General features: G+C 43.3%; 1 protein-coding gene across 6 annotated transcripts in view; it reads left to right on the top strand.

Annotated features, from left to right (window-relative positions):
• The window catches only part of slc6a9 (solute carrier family 6 member 9), a 67980-nt gene that overhangs the window by 17924 nt on the left and 27533 nt on the right, over positions 1-22523 (top strand). The window contains exon 1 of one of the 6 annotated variants that reach the window (XM_070973580.1): positions 6757-7007. The exons of 3 other annotated variants lie outside the window; for them this stretch is intronic. In XM_070973580.1, the coding sequence (XP_070829681.1) occupies positions 6966-7007 (42 nt within the window). In that variant the 5' untranslated portion in view covers positions 6757-6965. Of the gene's footprint in view, positions 1-6756; positions 7008-16586; positions 16646-22523 lie in introns of those variants that run through there. 2 more of the 6 variants (XM_070973581.1, XM_070973585.1) reach the window with 2 other exon arrangements.

Below are 22523 nucleotides of genomic sequence, written 5' to 3'. Positions count from 1 at the left end.
AAAATGTGTATGTTGTGTGCTTTTTCCGGCCTGATTTGTTCCCATGCCTTCCCTCCAATGAGCCCTGCTCTCCCCGGGGGTCCGAGCCGAAGCCTCACGCTATTTATACAGACCGAACAGCTGGGGCCCTCCCAGCCAAAGCAGTGAGGGATGGGCAGAGAAATTATCATGGAAACTTCAGGTTAAACCAAGCGTTGGAAATATCTCTCTGTTCCCTCATTTTTGCTCTCTCGTCTTCCTCGCCGTCATTTGTCTTTCTCCCTTGGGTGTCCAGAGTGGCCAGGTCAGGTCGTGTTCAGCTCAGGTCAGCTGGACCCCCAGACAAACACGACTCATTTGGATCTCTTATTTATCCCTCTGTTATTTTCTCTTTTTTTATTCACTCTGCAACTGATGTCGTGCCCCCCCCCCGAAACACACTTTCTTCCCCTGCTTCCAATTAAAGAGCTGGCTGTTTTGGACTGAGGAAGAAGAAAGGTTGATTTTCCCTCCAACCGTGCCTCAACACATTTTGTCCTTTTGTTGCGCTGGACAAAGCCGACCTGCTGTTGCAAAACTGAGCTTTTTGTGTTTCTTCCACTCGGCGGCCCCTGCGGTGCTTGTCCTATATTGTGAATCTCAACCCTGTGAAGTTCTCTCCTCACTGCTCTTCCCGTCACTTATTTCATCCTGTCTTCACTTCGCTCTTATCACATCTTCTCTCGACTATCCTGCCGTCCGCTCTCAGCTTTTCCTCATGTGAGATGCTCAGGAGGGAAGAGAGAGTCAGGCCTGTCGATACCTCCTTCCGTTCAAGGCCCCTCTCACAGTCAGACATCCCATCACAGGCATGCTGAGCTAACGAGAGGTGAAGAGATATTAACCTAATTGCCGTAAGGGACAGATATATAGATCGAGGAGGATGTAATAAGCCCAGACGTGACTGCTGGCCCTCTGTGAGATTAGCCTTTCAGTGTAAAAGCAGGTTTATCCATGGATATTAAAGAAGTTGTGTGTGAGGCCGTCACATTAATATGCCGTTATTTACTCAATTAAAGCTCAAATCACCAAGAGCACACAGTTTATTTAGTTTAAGTTATTTAAAGCTCCTTATAGTGTCAAACATCCACGCACCTATGAGAGCATGAATGACAATGTATGGCCCAGTCGGCTCTGTCGTGTGCACTGAAGAGGACAATATGGAGCTTATCAGTGCGTTTCCATGACCACAGCGGTAAACAAACATGGCGTCTGTCAAAGTGTTTTCAATTCCTGTCTGAGTGAAGAGGCGACGAAGTGCCATAAATGTGCCAATGAATGAAGCTGTATCGCTCAGACTGTGAGCACTCTCAGAAGAACATAGTAACACCAAAGCCGTCCTTGTCCAAGTCCCTGGTCTTCAGTTCGTGTGGGTTGTCCAGCTCTTCCCTGGGTAGAAACAGCTTGCTATCCACTATGAAGGAAGTGCTGAACCAGAAGTAGAATAAAACATCTTCATCTTCCAACATGATCTTCACATGAGATGAACAGACTGAGACACCTCATGTGGGCATTAAGAGTTTTCAGGTGACACACTCCTTAAGCGCCATTGTTGACATACTTGCGTGGGCCACGTTTGTGCCTTCAGTTTGTTTGTATTTGTCTTTTGAATGGCAAACTGTATTATTATTCCCTGAAGCAACAACTAATACAACTAATATCTGAAGGCTAGATTTTTTTCATTGCTAAATCCATTAAAATTAACCATAATGCTCAACTGCTCTCCAATGCTTTATTTCCCAAAGGTTCGTGTCCATCTTCCACCGTCAGGGTGAAGGCACTGTGTGTGACTCTCAAAGTTAGAAACAGTAAAAACAGCATTAGATTATGGCGCTGCAGTCAGAGAACCAGTAAGCCTTAAAGGTGTCTATTTTTCTTGGAAAAGCAGCTGCAGCAGAGAGGACCAATGTCCGTTCAGGTTTGACTATTCTATTATGAAGTCTGCTTCGGACTGTTTTCCACCCTTTCAGTTCAGCCAGTGACCATCAACTAGGATGTTTTGAGGTGAAACTGTGTTTGCTTGACCGCGGCTTTGGAGTTTGCTCTCTTTGTTTTGTGCGTCTTTTCTTGTGTATGTCCATGGGTTGATGGTTGTATGTGTGTGTGTTCTTCAAAGTGAACCATAAGTTGTGCAAGCTACCTGTTTGTTTGACTCTTGTATTGCACTCTGAACTGGTTTGGATAAACCTAGCTTGAAAAATTGTTAATATTTGCTAAATGATGGTGTGTTTTATTGTTTCATTGGACAAGAATAATTAAAAAAAATCTATATTTATTCAACAAAGAAAGTTCAGACTGTGGAAGGAAACACACAGGAAATGAACACAAGGCAACTCTGTGTATAGTTTTGTAACTTTTCACTGAATATTAATTGTGTTTCATTGGCATTTTGGATCACAAAACTTTCTCAGCCCATAAAAGAAAAGCATGGGAGAGGCACATCTTTCACGAGTATGCAGTGATATTTGAATTTTTTTTGTCGACACAGATAAGAGTGCTTTGAAAAAGGAGAGAAAATCATGAGAGAGGAGATGAAATGAAAAGAATTCAAAGGAAAGGAGATTATTTTCTTCTTCAGACTTATGTCTGAGTGGTGCATCTGTCTGTCACCTCCTTCGTACTTTCCTTTGCCACCATGCCGCCCCAACCTGCCGTCATTTCCATTATGTTTGAGGAGTCGTTCCTTCTTGAAACCTCTTTGTCCTTCACGTTCTGAAACCCACCTGAATGATTCCCATAGCTCCACCATATACACTCTGTGAAATTTAAACCCTGGACTTGAAACTGTGTTCCCTGAGTCGTCTTTTCTTATTGGAGTGAAGGTCACCTGAGGCCAAGTGTGGCCAAGAGGAAAAAATACACCTGTTTAATTTGTTCCTATTCCATTTGAGATTTGAGAATTATTACTTTCACTGACTGCTTTCCCACAGTGTAACACTGTGTTAAGTTCCTGCTGCTTTACACTGAAACCTGCACATCAGCTGCATGCTTTTATTGTGAAGCAGCTACAGGAAATGCAATGTGTTTGCAGGACTAATGTTGTGTGGTGCTACTGTTCAGTAACAGTTGTCATACACATCAAGATGTAATAAGAATAGTTATTTTAAACCGTCTTCCAGTCTAAGCAGTCAAACACATGACAGGATGAGGACAGGTTGACTGTTAGGATACATTTGTGTTCAGTCATAATTACCTTTGCTTAAATTGCATTGCCACCTCCTCTGTCTCCATCATCCAGCCTGCCTCCTAATTACAGCGTGGTGCGTTGAAATCATGCCGCAAGCACATTTCATTACCTGCTTGATTTAAAAGTCTAGTTAAAACCCAGGCTGCATTAATCTTCAAATCAGTGAGGATGCTGGTTTGTCAGAACTGGAGCTTAAAACGGGAGCGAGAAAGAAAGATTCATATGTTTTTTTCATTTATTCCTCTCCCTTTGAATGTCTTGAAAAGTGGCCATCTGTTGTTTGAGTTTAGGATCGATGTGTGTGCTTGGCCCTAGGTTCAGCCATAATAGATGCTGGCATGTGCTTGGAAGTTGACAGGAAAGCCTTGAGGAAAGAGAAGATCTGTTCTGACCTTATCAGTGTATCTGCTGTGTGCCCTTCTGGTTGTTCGTCTTTTTGCTCTTGTCTGCTGAGTTTGGCTTGTGCTTGTTTACATGTGAAAGCTACTGGAACCAAGAGCTTCTGATTACACCTTTTCCAAGTCTTATTTGGGTGGGATGATTAGTCAGTCAACAGAAAATTAAGGAAATAATTAATTAGTAAAGGTTTTTTTGATAATCAATCATTTAAGACATTTTTTAAGTTCCAGTTTTGGTCCAAAATGTGAGTGTTTGCTTGTTTTTGTGGTCTTCCACAATAACAAACTGAATATTCTTTTGGTTTTTCTGGACTTTTGGTCAGATCATTACTTTTATCTCTTTTATTAGACCAAACAATGTGTCTGTTAATTGAGAAAATAATTGCCAGCGTAATTGGTCATGCAAATGATCATTAGTTGCATCCATAGTTGACTGCAACACTTCCTGTAACTTGCTGAAACTGTAATTTTTCGTATGTACAACTGAATGCAGACTGTACACATCCTTAAGATAACTGAAGTACTCCACAGTACTTCCTCTTTTAGGAAAAGCGCAGTTGTACTACAATAACAAAACCGTCATATTCTGATCCTCTCTGAAGAGGATTACTCGAAAAACATTATAGTTTGGCTTGCGAAGAGAAGCCAAAACAGGTATGATAGAATAGGTATGATCTTTCTGAATCCATGAGCAGTTAGTCTAGTTAGCTGTAGACCCAAACTGAACAAACCCACTCCCAGAGACATAAATACATTATTTAGTTTAGTACCCCTGCACTCAATAAGCAACCCCATGCGCGTAATAAATACATGCTTGTATGCAGTGGGTGGACGTGGAGGTGCACCGAGGAGTGAGCTGAGAGAGCAGTTCAGAGTCTCAGTGTCAGTGGCATCAACAGGATTCAGTGGCTGAAAATGTGAAAATCCTCTTTCCCACAGGCCGTTTTGCTGTTGCAGCGAGCACGCACATAAAGAAACAAGTGAGGATTTTAACAAGTCATTGTTGGTATCAGCAGCAGCATCTGTGCTTCTCTAATTAGAGTTAAATGACCTAACATAACAGGGCAATTACTTTACAAAACGAGTCCTCCCCTCTCTCCACCAACGGCCAACTGCAGCCACAACAAGCATTTAGTTTAGAATCTGTTTGTCCCCACCAAGTTTTCAGTGAAAGCCCCCACATTTAATACCTACATGGTTAAAGTGTAGTTAAGTGTGTGTGTGTGTGTGTGTGTGTGTGTGTGTGTCTGGGGGGTGCACTTGTTAAGCTTTTCATTAGATTTGACCTAATCTGACGCCAACAGACCCTCCAGAGGCAGAGCTGGTAAGAAGTGACTGGATCCCTGTGGAGGAGCTAATGATCTACCATAGTTAAGTTCTTAAATGTACACACACACAGACACACATACAGACAGCCCAATCTGACCAATCACAGTTATTGTCGCTGTCATAGCCCATCCTGATCTCTCACCAGATCACACTGCTTCTCAGTGACCTCAAACCTAGTTTGGCATTTCTGTACTGACTTACTTGTCAGCTGGCAACACAGTATATCTGGAATAAGCCATTAGCAGCTGATATTGGCCTAGACTACGCACACGTATAAGCTGAGTCTATCTAAAAACCTAAAATCTAGGTAAACAAACTTCTACCAAAATAACATCATCAAATAAAGTGTTTTGCACTGCTGTAAAGAAATACAAGAGTAATGGAGAAAGTGCAGGAGTAACTCTGACACAATAACTTGTTTGTTATAAATGTGTCAACATGTCAGACTATTTGTTGGGAGCGCTTGTTTTCATTGCCCTCAGTACTTCCCCTCAGCACAGTGAATAGGGCGGGTATATGGTAATGATCCCTTTATTGGATCCCCTGTGAGATTCTAATCCTCTGAATTGATAGACAAATGAATAGCTTCCTGTCTGCGATGCTCGTCTCGTGCTAAACATAACTGGAGGGCCTCCACTCAAGCGGCAGCAGTCATTGTCCCCGGCTATCAAACACCCATTAGGCAGGGCGCCAGTTGCTGGTCAACTTTTGACATTACTCACACCGCATCCAGTCAGGGGATCAACTCTGAGTGACACGTTGAAAGACGGCTCGTCTCGTTCCGCTGAGACGTTTTTGTTGATCTCTCAATCGCGCCCCTATTGTGGATCCACTTTTACCTTTTTCTCTCAGACAGTCACTTCCTGGCTTTCTCCTCACTCTTTTTGTTGTGGGCAGCCATTAGCCATATGGTGGCAAACAGGCAACAACAATGTGTGCAGCAAAACAGAGGCTCAGGAGGGAAGCGCTTGAATTTGAAAGGGTGTAGCTCTGTGAACACGTCGCGGACGAGGCGGAGGAGGAGGGCTTTGGCTCGGCCGGTCCCTCGGTGTGACACGGCAGAGGCGGGTGTGTGTGTGTGTGTGTGTGTGGGGGGGGCATTGGCAATGTCGGGGTGTAGAGACGGACGAGGATTTGGAAGAGTCAAGTGCCACTGAAAGGGAAGTTGTTGGTGGTCTGCAGAGTTGCAGCAGCTGCCTCTGAAAACAAACGGAAGAAATAAGAGAGACAGAGAGAAAGAAGGGGGGACAGGGGAGTCCGGTGGAAGGCGTGCGGGCTCCTCACTTGTGGGCTCCTCACTTTTTTTGTCTCCTCGCTTTAATCTGTTAGGAGAAAGAGTGAGGGAGAGAGAGAGAGCTTGGCTGTAGCCCATGGGTGCTCCAGACCTCCCCCCACTTTACTCCGGCCAGCTTAACTAGAAGTTCAACACCCCCCTGTCCCCTCCACCACTGCCGGTCCTCCTCTCTCCCGCTTACTTGCTCTGTATTCAGCCTAGGTGCTACAGCGACAACGAGCCATTCATTGTGGAGGTAGAGGGAAAAGACTGTGGATCTCTCCTGTGTCTTTTTTGGGGGGGAGGGTGGGAGGTAGGGGAGTTGGGAAAGTGGGGGGAGGAGAAGGAGGGAGGGTACATATTCCTGAAATGGTGAAATACAGATAGAGAAAGTAAAAGAGTGAGAGGAGAAAGAGAGGGAGGGGTGAGTAAAAAAGTAAGAGCGCAAAGGAGGGAGGGATGGATGGAGGGGAGTCAGAGCTGGAATCACAGAAGGAAGGAGGGGGGGAGAGAGAGAGGAGAGAGAGAGAGGAGAGAGAGTGGGCTACCATGCCGAATGAGCAAGAGAGGCGGAGAGGAAGCAGAGCTCCATCAGATGAAATGAGGTGAAAGTAATTCAGGCATTAATCAAGCCAGGGCAAAAGGGAGGGTATACTGTGTTTTCTCCCCCCTCTTTCGCTGCGGAACTGAAAGGCAAGGTGTGAATGAAGGAGACTACAGTGGCCGGCAGAGAAGCACCACTGGGTCACAGCGTCAAATCATGTCCGATTCGAACACCATTGCCGCTTCCACCGCAGACCAGGTCAGTTCAAGCTGTCATCTTGTTTTTCTGTTTTTGTTTTTGTTTTTTTTGTTTTTTTTCCACTCGTATCAGAAGTGAGCGTGCTGTTGTTTCTTCTTTATTAGTTGTGCCTCACACCAGCTTAAGCTGCTGGAAACACCTCATTAGAAGACTTCTAGGAATAAGAAAACTGAACTTAACCCAGGTTCCGGTCAGATGTATGTTACCTTTAGATCCTAATTCGGAAGTAGTTACAGGAAGTTTCTAAGAGCGGCTGAGTGAGTGTGTGTTTCTTGGACTATCAAAGCAACGATTGTTTTGCCCGGAGCTGCCTGGACAACGGTACAGGGTCCTGAAAGAATTGAATTCATCAAGACGAGCTATTGTCTACGCCGCCTTATTTTTCGGTGATCATTCAGGGGGTCTGTGACGACTCAATACCCCCCGCACCACGTGAGGAGGGGGATGTAGCTCTTTAAAAACCAGACCACGTGTGGCGGCCCTGAAAAGTTTTTATAAGTAATTGCAGTGGGAAGTCCGGGCAGCGCTGTGAGAGACGGGGTTGGTAAGGAAGTGGGCTGGTCCGCCGTGTGTGTGAAAGAGAGTGACAGAGTAGAAAAGCAGAAGTGTCCAGAAAAGGACGATATTTATGCCCCCCCCCCCCCCCCCAGCCGCCCCCCTCCTGCCCTCCTCCCCAACAAGCCGCTTCAATCGCACACTTTGGCACATCCATCCTTCGCTCGGCTTTCTCTTTTTAACTGTCAACTGGCTTTAAAGCACTTAGAATCAATTAAATCCTCTGATCTGTTTAAGATAAGATATACAGGCATTTCCATTATGGCAGGTAAAGACAAAAGGTGTGTGCGTGTGTGTGTGTGTGTGTGTGTGTGTGTGTGTGTGTGTGTGTGTGTGTGTGTGTGTGTGTGTGCATATGTCTGCATCTGACCTTGCTGCCGGCTTATGTTGTTAGCCAAGTCCTTGTCTCCTGTTTCCGATTGCTACTGTCAAGGCTGAGTCAGCCTGCTGTAGTTCTGTAGGCAAATGCACACGCGCACGCACACACACACACACACACACACACACAAGCACAGGTGCATAGGTTTTAGGTACACACACAATGCACACGCCAACACAACAGCTGCTGAAACTGCTCACACACAAAATTCGGGGATGGATTGTGGGTGGAAGGTTGAAGATATTTAGAGCTGCATAGTGTGTGTGTGTGTGTGTGTGTGTGTGTGTGTGTGTGTGTGTGTGTGTGTGTGTGTGTGTGTGTGTGTGTGTGTGTGAGTGTGAGTGAGAAAAAATTCCCCAAAGCAGCATTCACAACTGACAGCTCTACAGAAGTCCACATGCTAATCCGCTGATTCTGGTCCATTTAGATTTGTGAACACACACACTCCATATTTCTCCCAAAGCTTTGACTGACAGGACTGTGTAGACACGGCATAATTATAAGCAGTGGCTGCACGTGCATGTGGGTGCAAATTTTGGTTCATAATTACTGGCTATGATCAAAGAAATCTCCTGAAAAGAAAATCTTTCAGCGACAGACTGATGTCTTGCTTTTGTGATCAGGAGTTTTTGGGGAGCTGAACATGTTCACAGCTGCAGGAATTTGTGGGTGTTCAAACCAGCAGTTTTTAAGATAACGGTTGTTGTTCTCTGCACCTTCTCTCATCAGTCTTTTTGGAGGTGTAGAGATTGTCATAAATGAAACAAAATTCCACAGCTAAACCTCATCCTCCTTTGTTACATTTCCTCTCAAAAACTGTTTATTGTACTTTCAAGTTACCATTTGTGTACTTTTCCATTCAAAACTTATAGAACGGGAAAAAGGAAAACCGGTGAGTTCAGTGACATCCGCACATTAGAAACACATTAAGCTCTGCCTCCGGAAAAAGCAGAATACATTCAAGACTTCAACAGAGATCCAGTTTTGTCATCAAGTAATTAGCTGACGTAGGAAATTAATGGAAAGAGTATACTACGAATAATTATACCTTGTTAATCCTTATTGAAGTGTATTATTTTAAAATAGACACTTCAGTATATTTTATTCTGATAGGAACAAAGCCTTTCGTCCAACTCCCTCACAAGAGCGCGTGTTCTTTGACAGTAGTCACGAACAGTATACCATATGTGGAAGTCTTAAAGGTAGAGTTAGACCATCATTTTTTGCCAATTCTTATTTTGCAATAACATATTGTCTTTAATTGTTGCTGCATTGAGCCTTGATTGTCAAAAATCAGGCTGACGGGCGCTTCTCAGCACTCGGTGCAGACTGAGCACTTGCGAGCTCTGTCTCCTCATGCAAACATGCCTGCCATTAACAGACAAACCAGGGGAATAAATGAGCGGCCCCTCCCTAAATGGTACATCCCTGTCTTCACCTGCCGTATGGACAGTGTGGTCAGGTTCTGCAGCAGTCCACATGAAGACGGACGGTGGTGCTACCGATAAAACCCTGACTAAAACAGAAAGGTGGTCAGTGTAAGTGTTGCCAAAATGATAATTGCTAAGCTTATGTTAGGTGACATTTTAAATTCTGAATGTTTCTAGTCTTCATTTAATCACCAGCTGAGGAGGCATTACAGTCACACTTGAAAAAATGTAGACCATAAAATTCACTGCAGCTCTTTAATTGCATAATTTCTGTTCATTTTTTTCTGGAATAGGAATGTGTTTTGGTTGACTTCTGGTAATTGAACGCCCCAATGATAATAATATTAATAATAATAATAATAGTAATAATAGCCGTAATAGATTTTAAACTTAAAAACTGTGAAACATGTAGCTGTCCCATCGCCTCTGGCTGCCGTTAGTACCCCACCTCCCACTCCATCACTCCATCTGTACATTTTCCTGATCTCCGTCACGATCTACAAATTCCTCTCCAATCGCTAAAATCGCCCAATATCCAGTCTCAAAAGTAAAACGTTTCCTGACTTCAAAAAAATTAAAAGAAAAAGGCCCAATCAAAGCCCAGTTCCTTCATTTCCTCTGTCATTACATGGGTCACATCCTTCCTCGCAGCGGTAGACCGACCTCACCGACCTGGGACAATAGTCTGAGGTTGTGTGTGTGTGATTTCAAGGCACGCTTGACTAATAATTGGAGTAATAAGGAGTTCAGATGGATCTGGTAATTGCTGAGCGAGTGCTGGTGATTGGCTTTGACATCCTTTTACTGAAAGAAAGGAGTAGATCGGATACCATTTGCACATCCAGACAACAGTCATTGCTTTGACTTCACAAAGGAAATGATTCAGTTTTTCATTACTTTATTGTTCACATATTTGAGTGTTGCAAGTTGTATCCGTACACATTCACATGCAACATCCATACAACATGAAGCCGTGAGGCTGGAGAGTGAGCGGCTTTTTCTTACTTTAGGATCTTCGCTGGTCACCAGGAGTCTGAAAACGTCCTAACTTGCAGAAATCGAATGGTTTAACAGACTGACCTAAATTATTGCTTTGTATATATATAAGCAGATTTTCTGGATCACAGGGTGTCTTGCCAAAGAGCTAATGAGGCTTGTTATGCAACGTACAAATTCTTATTCTGCAATGGCATTCATCCAGAGGGCTCTTGTACAACACCTACCTTTTCTGTTTATGCCTCTTATAAGAATGTACGTAGACATATTTAGCCTGTCTGCCCTGCAGGCTGTCACAGTTTCAGCATCGGTTTAGCAGTCATGCTAGGTTCTACTAAAATAACTACTGTCAGTCCAAACATAATGAACAGAGCATGTGTTGGTTTTTTTTTTTTTTTTTTTTTTTTGCAGGAATATTAAAAGAAACACGTTATCAGGAAAGTGTTATGAAGCTTATTGGAATGGAACGGACTGTGAAACATCCATTAATGTCATATACTGTATAATGTTATGGTAGCTGCTAATATACAGTTTAGCACATTACATCTATTGTAGGAAGCCAGCAGGGGCCCACACATACACACACACACACACACACGCACACACACACAAACTCAGCCCATCTGGGGGCAGGTGTTGCAGTTTATGGAGCGGAAGTGCAAAGTAGCTGTGTTTACTCACTGCACTGTGGCTTAGCAAGCAGGGGAACAGACACATGTGGAAAAGAGAAACAGAAATAGATAAAGTGGAGTCTTTGTGTGTTAGTGTGTGTTCGTGTATGTGTGTGCCCCTTGTCCATCTCCCTGTGGTGGCTCCAACCTTTGGTGTCCCTCTGACTTCACTAAATTAAGCTTCCGGGCTCACAGCTGCCTTGCAGAAGCACACAGTCATACGACGCACAGCAAACTGACTACACATGCACGGTTGGGTGGACGGATAGTTGTAAGCTTGACTGATAAGTTGAGAGAATTAGTGACGGATAATGGCTGGCTGGAGAGGTGGATAGGTGGCCGCTGATGGGAGGACTGGAGGGAAATGTTACTGACCTCCTGCGTGCGTAAATGGACGTGCATATGGGAGTCACATTCATTGAAGGGGGAAAAAACTGAAGGAGCTATTTGTAGCATTTGTAAAGATAGTGTTTTTTCTTGTGTCCTTAATGTTCCTCAACATGGGAACACATCAGCCTCCTGGTTAGTTTAATGCATGTTTATGGTTTTATCGTTGACTTTTTTGTTAAAGATATAAGCTATTTCATAATTCAGCTCCTTATCTTATGTACTAACTATTCAACTATGAGTGTTTTATGTCTGTCCTAGCCTTTGAAGTACCAGTTGGCCTTGTGGGGTCATCTCGCTCAGAATGTGCTTCTCACCATGAGGGCGCTATAAATGACAGCAGTGAAGGAAGGAATGAGAAGACAGACTTTCCCCAGAGGTTAAAGGCATCACAGGTCTGACTGCAATGGCAGGCACCTATCGAATCTCATCTATCCGAACAATGTCAATTTTTTTTTGATAACTTCTTATCCTTCATGTCTTGCTTGAAAGAAGGAATGTCAGGCCTAATAGTGTCAACACAGTAGTGATAAAACAACAAAATATGGCTCATTCATACATGAGTTGAGCCCTTTGTTCCATTTCAAAACAAAGAGGAGAAGCAGCTCGACCTGTGGGGCTATCAAGAGTCACTGGTTTAACAGCATGCTCGGTGAGCTCTTCATTTTTTAGATAGATAGCAGTCCCAGTATTCAAGTACATATATGTGTGCGTGTGTGTGTACAAATTTGCTTCAGGGGGCGTTATAATCAATATAAGATTCATAAATAGCATCTTGATGCTAAGTTTATATAGTCATGACTGACTGGAATTGGTGGTTAGTGTCCTGCTAAATAAAGTTGTGTCGCATCCCAACATGAACTCTACATACATGGGAACAGGCAATAAGGGGTTGTGAGTAAAATGCTTATATGGGTAAGTGACTCAGTGGTTAGTAGCCAGCTAGAGTTACTCTCCTCAGGCGACAACCCAAATGAAGAATGTTGGGGTCATGGCTACGGTGAACTGTCCAAAGCCTTCAGTAGCATAGGGCAAGATTTTCCAACCTGAAGCCTTCGGCCATTAGGCTTGAAACTGACATGGACAGAGGTTGTATTCCAATGTGAGTTCCTGTTTGAGCGGGCCTGTATGGTCCTGACTTCAGGCCCAAAGGAAAGAAAACACTAATAAGACAGACACAGACAGACAGACAGAAAGAAAGAAAGAAAGCAAAAGCTATGATAGATGTTTACTTCAGAGTCAACCAATTTGAGTTGCCAAAAAGAAATCAGGGTCATATTTGTCTCCCTGCAAGGCATCTGCACAAAGACAATCATGATGCTGGTGCGGTTACCATTTATTCAACTTCCTGGAACTCTCCATCACAAACCTGAACTAACTGGACCATTGTGGTGAGTTCAGATCTGCCTTCCTCTGTGAAATGGCAGCAAGCCACCTCAAATTCAGGCTATTGAGGTGCTAAAGCGCCATTCTGGCACGGTGGGATTTTAGTATGGAAGGTCATTGTCAGCCCACCTACAGTATTCATATATGAAATGAACAGACTGTGGTGTGCCACAGTCAGTTGTGAACATGCTGCACCGCTGCTGTGTCTTCCAGACTTACATGGATCGTCCTTCAAGGCAGTTTCACACACACATATTATAGATACAGCAGTAAAAACTGTGCCCAGAGTGAGGTTGGTGAATATGCAAATGACAACGATGCACAGAAGAAATGTCTTAACTGTCATTGCCCCCTTTGGAATTCTACAAATAGTTTCGATATAGACTTACTGACCTACTCTGCGTTGTTAAAATGTACGTGTTCATTAGTTTGAGTTTAGATATTCCCATTTTGTTGGGCCTGTTTTTTAGAAGATCATGTAGCAGGCTGCTCCTTTTCCAAGTCAGGCACATTCACTGACTCTCACTTTCATCTATATTGTGTACGTGCTGTTGTATTGCCTTTGCTGTTAGCCTGCAGCTGATTAACAGTCATACTGAGAAGATCCTGCCTTACAGGTGCTCTTGAGTGAGATGATGTCTGTACATGATTGGAGCTTGTTGAATAGGTCAAGATTTATTCAGAATTTGTTGCCAGTGTTTATGTGTCCGTATTGCAGGTCACATTTTTTGCCACTGCATCTGTGAAGTAACACACGTCTATCTGCAGTCTGAACTTGTCAGTCATCATTAACAATTTTGGTTTTATTTTTGGGGGGTTGGCTGAAATTTTGCCACCTGTCAGTGCTGTTTTTTCCTGGCTTTGATTGTGGTGTAATGTTTATAGGAGCATTGTAAGCTGGTTACTCATCTCCCTGCATATATGATTCTAACATTATCCTCGTCTGCATCAGTTTAGGTGTGTTTCTTCTTGCCTTCTTATTGCCATCAATGGAAAAAGAGTGGGACCAGTGATAAAATGCATCCTTCCATATTTACTGACTTACAGATGTGTGGTTTAACTGGAGGTGTACATAGAACAGACAGTGATCAGAAACTTGGATGATATGTTTATATACCACAGTACCCAGTTTCTGCAGGCTTCTCAAAATTGGGATATGAGCTGAACCAGGTTTTTTGAAATCAGGATATGAAACATTACCAATACCCTGATAATAACCACAATACTAGTGTGCATGTAAACACACTGATAGGCTCTATTTTTTTCCTGTCCTTGAAGACCAGTCAGTGACATCTTTCACCTGTAGCAACTTATCTTCTCCCACAGACCAACGTACTGTAAGCTGTTCTCTTGAGGAACAGTGTGCTTGTGTACTTGTTCGTTGATAAGACTTCAATTTATGGTGGGTCCCTGGCTGCAAAACATGGAAAAAACATAACAGAGGTCAAGAATTTCCCTCTGCCGTTGTGAAATTGTCATCTTACCTCACTGATTACTATCTCATAATCCTTGTGTACATTCAAGCTTTGGGGTGATGTTACTGCACTTGGAAATAACTACAACAAGGTGACCTTTGATTTGTTTTTGCACACCAAGCATTGCAAGGTACGATTAGCATTGGACAATGAGTGTTGACTAAAAACCAGAATACCGTCATGTCACCACACACGCATGAGATTGTTGTTAAGCACCGATTGTATTAGTCCGAAAATTAACATTAAATCTACCATGTGTGTTGTTACAGAGCTGATCCCAAACCACTTAGCACTCCATTTTCTCCATGAGTTAAATGTGATGCAATACTGCTCTAACCAGCACACATTTACGGTGCAGTGGTGTGACTTTTCCAAAGAAGGGGAAGTTTAAGCAAAAGTGTGAAACGGGGTGAGGAGAAAGGGCTGATGAGGCTCTATCATCAGCTTTGTCATGGATTTGTAGGAAGCAAAAACCAGCAGAGAAAAGAGCTGATGATGAGGCTCGTTGAGGCAGCATGCTCACCGTGCTAGCAGGCAAAAACGAGGGGGGAAATAGAGTGATAATGCTTGCCGAGGCTGTGTTTGTGTGTGTGTGTGTAACTGTGCGTGTGTGTGTGTTTGCACCCTGTTGTTGAAGCAGTGCACTTGCAGCGCGAGGATTGAGGGCAACTCCACAGAGTTGATGCTCGTTAATGCTGCCTCAAGTGAAGAGGGCTAAAACAATGAGGAAAAACAAGGACAAACAAGAGAGGTGAGTCTGATGGAAGAAAGAAAGAAGGGTAAAGCAGCATACAGTAAAGGTGTGTCAAAGGCCATATACAGAGCCTGACAAGTCATCATGAAAAAAAAATGTCATCGTGATTCATTAATTGCTTTCGAATGAATCATTTGAATGTAGCATCATTCATCACCTTCATACAAACTTGCTTGGTATACTTAAACTTAAATGACCTATATGATCAATTGATTGTCTATGCAGCTGCTGGCAAACTAATCGATTAGCGGACCAAACCTTTCAGCTCCGCAATCAACAAATCAAGCCATAAAACGAAGTTCAATTTCAGCTCCACTGCTGATATTGTGGAAATATGGCAGCTTGAATCCAGTATTCACACATCATTCGCTCACACTACAGGCCTTATTGGATGCTTCTGAGCATGCAGAAGGATAGTTGCACCTGTGTGTGTGTGTGTGTGTGTGTGTGTGTGTGTGTGTGTGTGTGTGTGTGTGTGTGTGTGTGTGTGTGTGTGTCTCGATGTTTGTGTGGGGGTGAGAGGCATGCAGGTGAACAGCTTGCGAGGGCCAACAGTTCCGCAGGCCAGTCTCGCGCATCACTTGACAGCCATACCCGATGAAGGCCTACGCACAAATGAACTTGTTAAGCAAATGAGTGAACAAGCGAGCGAGAGTGGAGGGCTGATGGGGGGGTGGGGGGGTGGAAGGAGGGCTCATACGGCTGCAGCAGCTCCAGCCAGACCTGCCTTGCCTGTCTGCATACATCATCCATCACTGCTACTCGTCCCTCTGTCTCCAGCTCTGTTCTTTTCCCCCCTCTCTGTCACTGTGTCTCTCTCTCAAAGAGCTCTCGGTATCCGTCTCTATTTCAGCCCTTCTCTGCACATCTCTCTCATTCACTCGCACTCATGTAATCCCATTGTTTTATTAGAGAACAGCCTATTTCTGAATTGGATTGGGAGATTATCTTCACGATGCTTTGACAGGGTGCTGTCATCCTACGCGCTCCAACAATGGACAGTAAAAAAAAAGACTGTCGAAACAGATTGGTCCACAGTTTAGAGCTGAAGCGGTTTCCACAGCTAGAATAATAGATTCATGGTATTTACATGGATCTTGCATGTAGCTACATACACAGACAGGACTGAAAATCCAGCGATAATTGTGAAAGTTATGATCATCATTCCTGAAATAACACAGATCATCGCACCTGCATTCAGGTGCATAAGCAGGCTTAATCTCTCCCACATAAGCATGTGCACACCCACATGCAGGTGTAGAAACTCACAGTTACACACCCATATCTTTGTCAGTGCAAGAAAGTTTCAACCCTTGCTGATTTCTGACATCAACTGCCCACCCCCTCCCAAGTGCCCTGACAACACCCAACCTTCCTGACCCTTCTTAGCCCCACCCCCCTCCTTTCTGTCTCACACACAACACGGCCACCTCCTCCTCCTCTTCCTCCTCCTCCTCCCTCCAGGCTAGGCATTTTAGGATTCCAGCCTGGCGTGTTTTAAACTATAAGTATCACAGAGATAGAGAAGTTGCTCACTCATCAGGCTATCTGAAGGGTTGATGCTGCTCTTCCATCAAGTTCCTCAGCATGGAGAAGTATGTGAAGGTAAGGAGCTGGATGACACAGTGGAGGTTATTACAGGTGGAGGTAGTATGCCGGACCACCAGCATAGAGAATGGAGGTAGACCTTGAATCTTTATGAGCAGTTATTAGTATTTATTTATATAGAAAAATATAACAATGATAATATAGAGATTATTTACAATATCATGTATGTTCCAACTAAATTTTGTTTTGCATTTGAAGTACAAACTGGCTTCTCAGTTTTTACCTGAACACTCTGCAGCTATGTTGTCAAAACTATGTGGTTCTCCTGATTTCACTAACAGCTAACTGTATTACCAACCCATGGACCAATAACCAAGCGGCTGTCTAATTTATTGCCTGTTTTAGCCTTTAACTAACATGCAGACTGACTGACCTGTCGTTTCAATGTCAGAGTTGTCATCAGAGTTGTCTTTCTTAGTTGAACCTGTCCAAATGCACTGCCTCAAGCCTACACGAGATGTTTGGCATTGATCAAGTTGACACACAGAAATTGAATGGGACCTCAGTCAGGCAGCACAACAAGAGAGTTTCGTTGTTTTTTTGCGTACTGAATAAAACTATCAAGTAAGAGAGTTGGCCAACAGGATAATGCAGAGTGACAGAGAGAGAGATGTTATCTTGGATATGGACAATGTTTGGGAGGTTTGGATGCATCTTAGATCTCCAGAACAGTGCTTGGGTAATTAAATCTCAACTCATTGGTGCATTTACATCTGTTGCTAGAGTTGTTCACTTGTGTAGAGACCCTCAGGTGCAGAAGAGGGCTGAGGTGGCTAATTTGGCTTTTTGCCCTGGGAACAAATTTCAAAACATTGTCCCATATGTTTGAAATGAGCTAAAGGGTTCAGCATGCATCAAATGAAGCACTTTGTACAAAGGGTCGTCAGGATGCTGACAGACACTTTTGGGCAGCCTCTCCTTAAATTCATGGTGTTGCACTGGCTTGTACAAAATAATGGAGGTAGCTGAAGTTCAGTTCCTGCAGCCTCCTCGCCTTGCCAGTTGCTACTTGAAATGGGAGCACAGTTGCATAAAAAAGCATAACCAATTCCGACTTTTAAAACATTTTGGATGAAGGGATTTAAGATGATGTTTGTCAGTCCAACAAGCGTTTTGTTTTTAAGCGTAATCAGATTACTGCAAAGCACTGGCTTTTTACTGACATGCACGCATGGACAAACAGCTGTGAAGTACACAGTATACTTTTCTGTGTACTTCATGTATACCTGGAACTTTAAAAGCTGCATCCACTAAAGAACAGGTCACGGCCAAATCATCCCAAATATTACTAGAATGCCTCTCAAGAATTTACAGCTTAGCACAGCTTGACATGACGTGTAAGTGTGGAGAAGATGAATGAGGTTAGTTAATTTGTTCTTATGCTGCAGCATAGAGACATCACATGTAGTAAAAGTACCATGACATGTCGATAATTGCAGACGAGCTTTGTTGGTCTCGAGACTCAGAACATCCCACAGTGTTTTTTCCTTCACACTCTGCTGCTGACTGTGGTTTACATCCTCGTATACTGCGCTCACTGTTTATGTTCTCGGTTGTATCTTGTGGTTTCGTAATTTCAAAGTGTGCACGCAACCAATAGGAATGTACAGGAGCGCGTAGATAAAAGCTAGTATATCAGCACTGAAATATGCATTTTAGTGTGAAATGCTGAGTGACTTTCTCAGAGCATGAAGTGATGTAACCTCAAAGTGACCCCTAGCTTCTGGGTGACCATCTATCCCATCCTTCATCTGACAGGGCTCAACTTTTTCTACTCCTCCTCCTCCTGATCTCTCCTCCTACTGACACCCCATCCATTGGTTTCAATTAATCAACCGTGGAGGGGGATTTATTCAGTCCCTGCCCAATGGGATCCTTTGGTATGTGGCCCCAATGGTAGCAGGTTGAGAAGCCACAGTCTACACTGTCTTTAGGCCCATTACTCTCACCTCACAGCCCACTCATAAAGAGAGCTTTGAGCAGCCTGTTTTTTGGGGGATCCGGTGGGCTTTTTGTCCCATAATAGCCGAGTGGATTCAGTCACTGCAGACAGACGTGTTTACTAAACTCTGCCTAGGTGGAGTGAGGGAGATTACTTGTGCCACTTTGAATAACTGAGGCCTGATTAGTGTTTTGGGAAAGTCTGCGAAATGATGACTTTTTTTTTTTTGCTAGATTTACAGGAAAGATCACTTCTAATATTACGCTAATTGTTTTATTGGACTGTCTCAGGGGTGGCTCGTGTGAAAGAGCCACTTAAAGAGTTTCAGTTTCTGATTGCATACATTTGCATGTTTTGTGATTTGAATATAAAAGCAGATTGAGCAAAATTGAAAGGGAGGCATGGCGCTACACGAATCACTGGGTGATCACTGGTAAATGGGCAGCATTCATGTGGAGCAGGCAGTTGAATAAAACATGGTGTCCAGCCCAATTTGCACTGTTGGATAGAGTTGTTTTTGACATCTGGTATTAAAGAGAACTCCTGTCAGAAGGAGACACAGATTCTGTCAATACACTCTTTCTTTGTGTCTTGTAGTCAGAGATTCTGCTCTCTCTGCTCTGTCAGAAGTGTTATGGAAAGCACTCACCAATGGAGAATACTGGACGGCTTTAACTCTCAGAATGCAGCCATTTTTTTTGCTTTGCTACTGCTTCATTAGGACATGTTTGAGACTCTCATTACTTTGTTTGATGTGAGAGAAGTACATGCGTCTAACTGTGTAGCTGCAGTGCAATGAGATCAGATTGCTAGAGCTGCTTTTTGGAACGCAAATGAGTCCCTGACTGCATTAAAGGCCAACTTGTAGTATAACAATCAAACTTGTTTATTACAGCAGAGGTACCCAGTGTTGCACCACTGGAGGACTTGATTTGTCCAAAAATGTGTGTTCAAACTCTAAAAAACCCAGACATGGACCACCTGCAACCAAACAGGACCTGTTTATTATTTGAAAGCTGGGATGCAGAACCGAAAAATGTCAGACCCTAAGCAGCCAGGAGACACAGATCTGATCAGCACCAATTTCACAACTCATGCTATTAACAAGTTCATGTTGATTTACAAGTCTTATCTAATGAACTGTTAATAGCCTTCTCCCCTGTGCCTGCCATATCCCCTTTGTCAAGAAAATTGGTAAAGTACAGTACATCAAAGTTTTCTGTTATTCCTCTCTTGCTGATTGGAACAACATGGCTAATCCACTTGTTATTTCATCATAAAAGTCCACATGCTGTCACAGTGATGGATTACAAACATGATTCATGTAGAATCAGCGTTGTAGTTTTATTGCATCTGACATAATAAAGGTAATTTTGACTGTTTGCCTTGTGAATAGTAATAATGATAATAGTAGAGTGAAGTGTGACTATGATCAATGCTTGATCACAGCCTGGTTTCTCAGCTCCACTTTGGTATTACACATAAAAAGACCTGGGACCTGATCCAGACCCGGCTGACTGTATAAAACGTGGATGGGTTTCGAGTTGGGTCCCAGGTCTGAGGGTTTGGGTTGACCCGTGATGACCTCTAGTCACCACATCTCTCACCCTGAGGCCTGTGAATTTTCCTCTTTTAAGCACAAGATGCACGTTGTTAAAGATAAGATCATCAACTTTCTCTGTCATCCAGCTGCATCACTTCAACACCACATATTGTGACTGCAAACCAATTTCCTTGCAAGAGCCAATAAATATACTTTGAACTTCAATGTTTGACAGTTCATAATGCCAAAAGCAATATTTTCTTATCCATGGTCCGCCTTGTGACCACAGCTCATTAATGCCTGTTTGAAATGCAATAAATTAATGTCAGAAGGTCGCACATTACACAAGTTTGCTTGAGGATACACACAAAAAAGCAGCTACCTGGGTGTTTTTAATCAGCAAGTCAAATACAGCAGCATGTGAACATTGTGGATGTTTTTCAGCTTCTGCTTTAGCTATTATAGGACTTTACCTGACAGTGATGTAGAGGTATAGTTTAGCAATAATGAGTGGAATCATCATTAATGACCTTATCCTAAAATATCTGTGGCTGTTACTAATAATAATCCAGGGTTTGTGCGAGGGGACCAATGCAGCAATGACCCCTTTAAAACATAAAATGCCCGTTCTGTCAGTCCTTGAAATTATAATGTTGTAGCTCAGCAGCTAAAGATGAGACTGAGCTGTCAGCAGGATCAATTAGTTGATATGATATCTTGCAGTTTAATTGTCAAACCTGACTTACCACCAGCTTGTTAGTTTTTCCACAAATGGAAAACTGTACTCAACACTGAATGTAATTCCGCTTTTGAATGTAGTGGTTATGTATAGTATAAAATCTGATGTTTATGTTTCTGAACCCTTCCAAGCAAAACCACCAGCAACCACTTTTGTATTCCTCTAACCTTTATTTCAGAATCTTTCAGACACATTTCCCCTGACAATTGAACCACCCACCCAAAAAGCAAGTGTAATGACATATTTTTTTTCTAGAAGCAATTCAAACATCGATGGAGACTTGTACATGTGCACAGAGAGACAGCTTGCCCTGAGAGTGGGGGGAGTCGTGAGCTGTCAGTAAAATGGCATCGCTCTGTAGGAGGTGTCGCTAAATAAGGTTCTGTCATGCAGGAAAAGGCACACGCAGTCAGCAGTTGCATGATATTAACAAATCACATTTTGTTGGTGAGAATATGAGGCCTTTGCAGAGCTCTGCTCTCTTCTCATCCCCTCTGGTTGAAACTATATGACCCGTTGTGACGCACCTTTTTAAAAGCCATGAATATGACTTAATGAAGTGTGTAGGAGATGCAAATTACACAGGAAAGTGCTATTAGGTCATACAATTAGTCTTCAGACGTCTACTCCCTTTGTGATACTGTCCAAACCATCTTTGTGTTTTTTAAAGTTCAAAAATCATCATCAAAGGAGAGGAAAGGAAGGGAGAGTAACCTCAAGTGTGCGTATTGCCATAAGCTGAAAGGAAGTTTGGAGTTCTTGCTACACTTCAGTGGACAGTGTCTCTTACAGGCACAGCTGCAGCTGTCAGGAGACGTCAGTTCGAAAGGTTCGTGCTGCTGTCTGTCAAATTGATCCTGTGTGTGTGTGTGTGTGTGTGTGTGTGTGTGTGTGTGTGTGTGTGTGTGTGTGTGTGTGTGTGTGTGTGTGTGAGAGAGAGAGAGAGAGAGAGAGAGAGAGAGAGAGAGAGAGAGAGGGTGTGCAAGTGCAAACTCTGTGCAGTCTGTCTACGGAGCTGAAGTGCTCTCTTTGGACTGTGAGAGGAGGGAGGATGAGAGGCAGCAGCGTGGAGAGGAAGCACAGGAGGGGAAAGTGCATCTGGGATAAAACTGAATCACTGTGGCTGTGGGAGCAGAACCAATAACTTATATTTTATTCATAAAATCTTACATTTATGGCAATTTTACAAAATAATGAGGTTGTGATACTTGACACAGACGCTCGTCTTGAGTTGAGCAGTATTAGGTTTCGCGGTGCTGCTGTCCAAGTGCTGTTGTGTGTGCTGGATCAAGATGTTTGATACATGGTCGCTGATGCCTTAATCCTTTCTCCCTTTCGTTCAGCAATGCTGTTTCACCGTCATCCTTTCCGTCTCCACACAGTTATGCCAGGTGCAGCTTCAGTCCTGTAGTCGGTCAGCAGCTCCGTCAGAGCAGTTAGACTGTGAGAGCACAGCTTAAGGGAAACTCAACAGTGACTTTTCAAGGGTTATGCATTCAACCTCCCCACCTACAAACGGAAGAGCCTTTATTCCTCTTAAATTATACCTGCAGGCCTTTGTAGAGTGCTACGATTCTGGGTAAATCCCACTGATCCTGCCTCATGTCACTTCCAGTCTGAGCCTGCACAACACAGATCAGCGTTTCTTTTC

Source organism: Chaetodon trifascialis, chromosome 11 (assembly GCF_039877785.1).
Source record: "Chaetodon trifascialis isolate fChaTrf1 chromosome 11, fChaTrf1.hap1, whole genome shotgun sequence".
In the NCBI taxonomy this organism is placed as follows: domain Eukaryota; kingdom Metazoa; phylum Chordata; class Actinopteri; order Chaetodontiformes; family Chaetodontidae; genus Chaetodon; species Chaetodon trifascialis.
The sequence above is the reverse complement of the archived record's forward strand: the minus strand, read 5'-3'. Positions and strand labels throughout refer to the sequence as shown.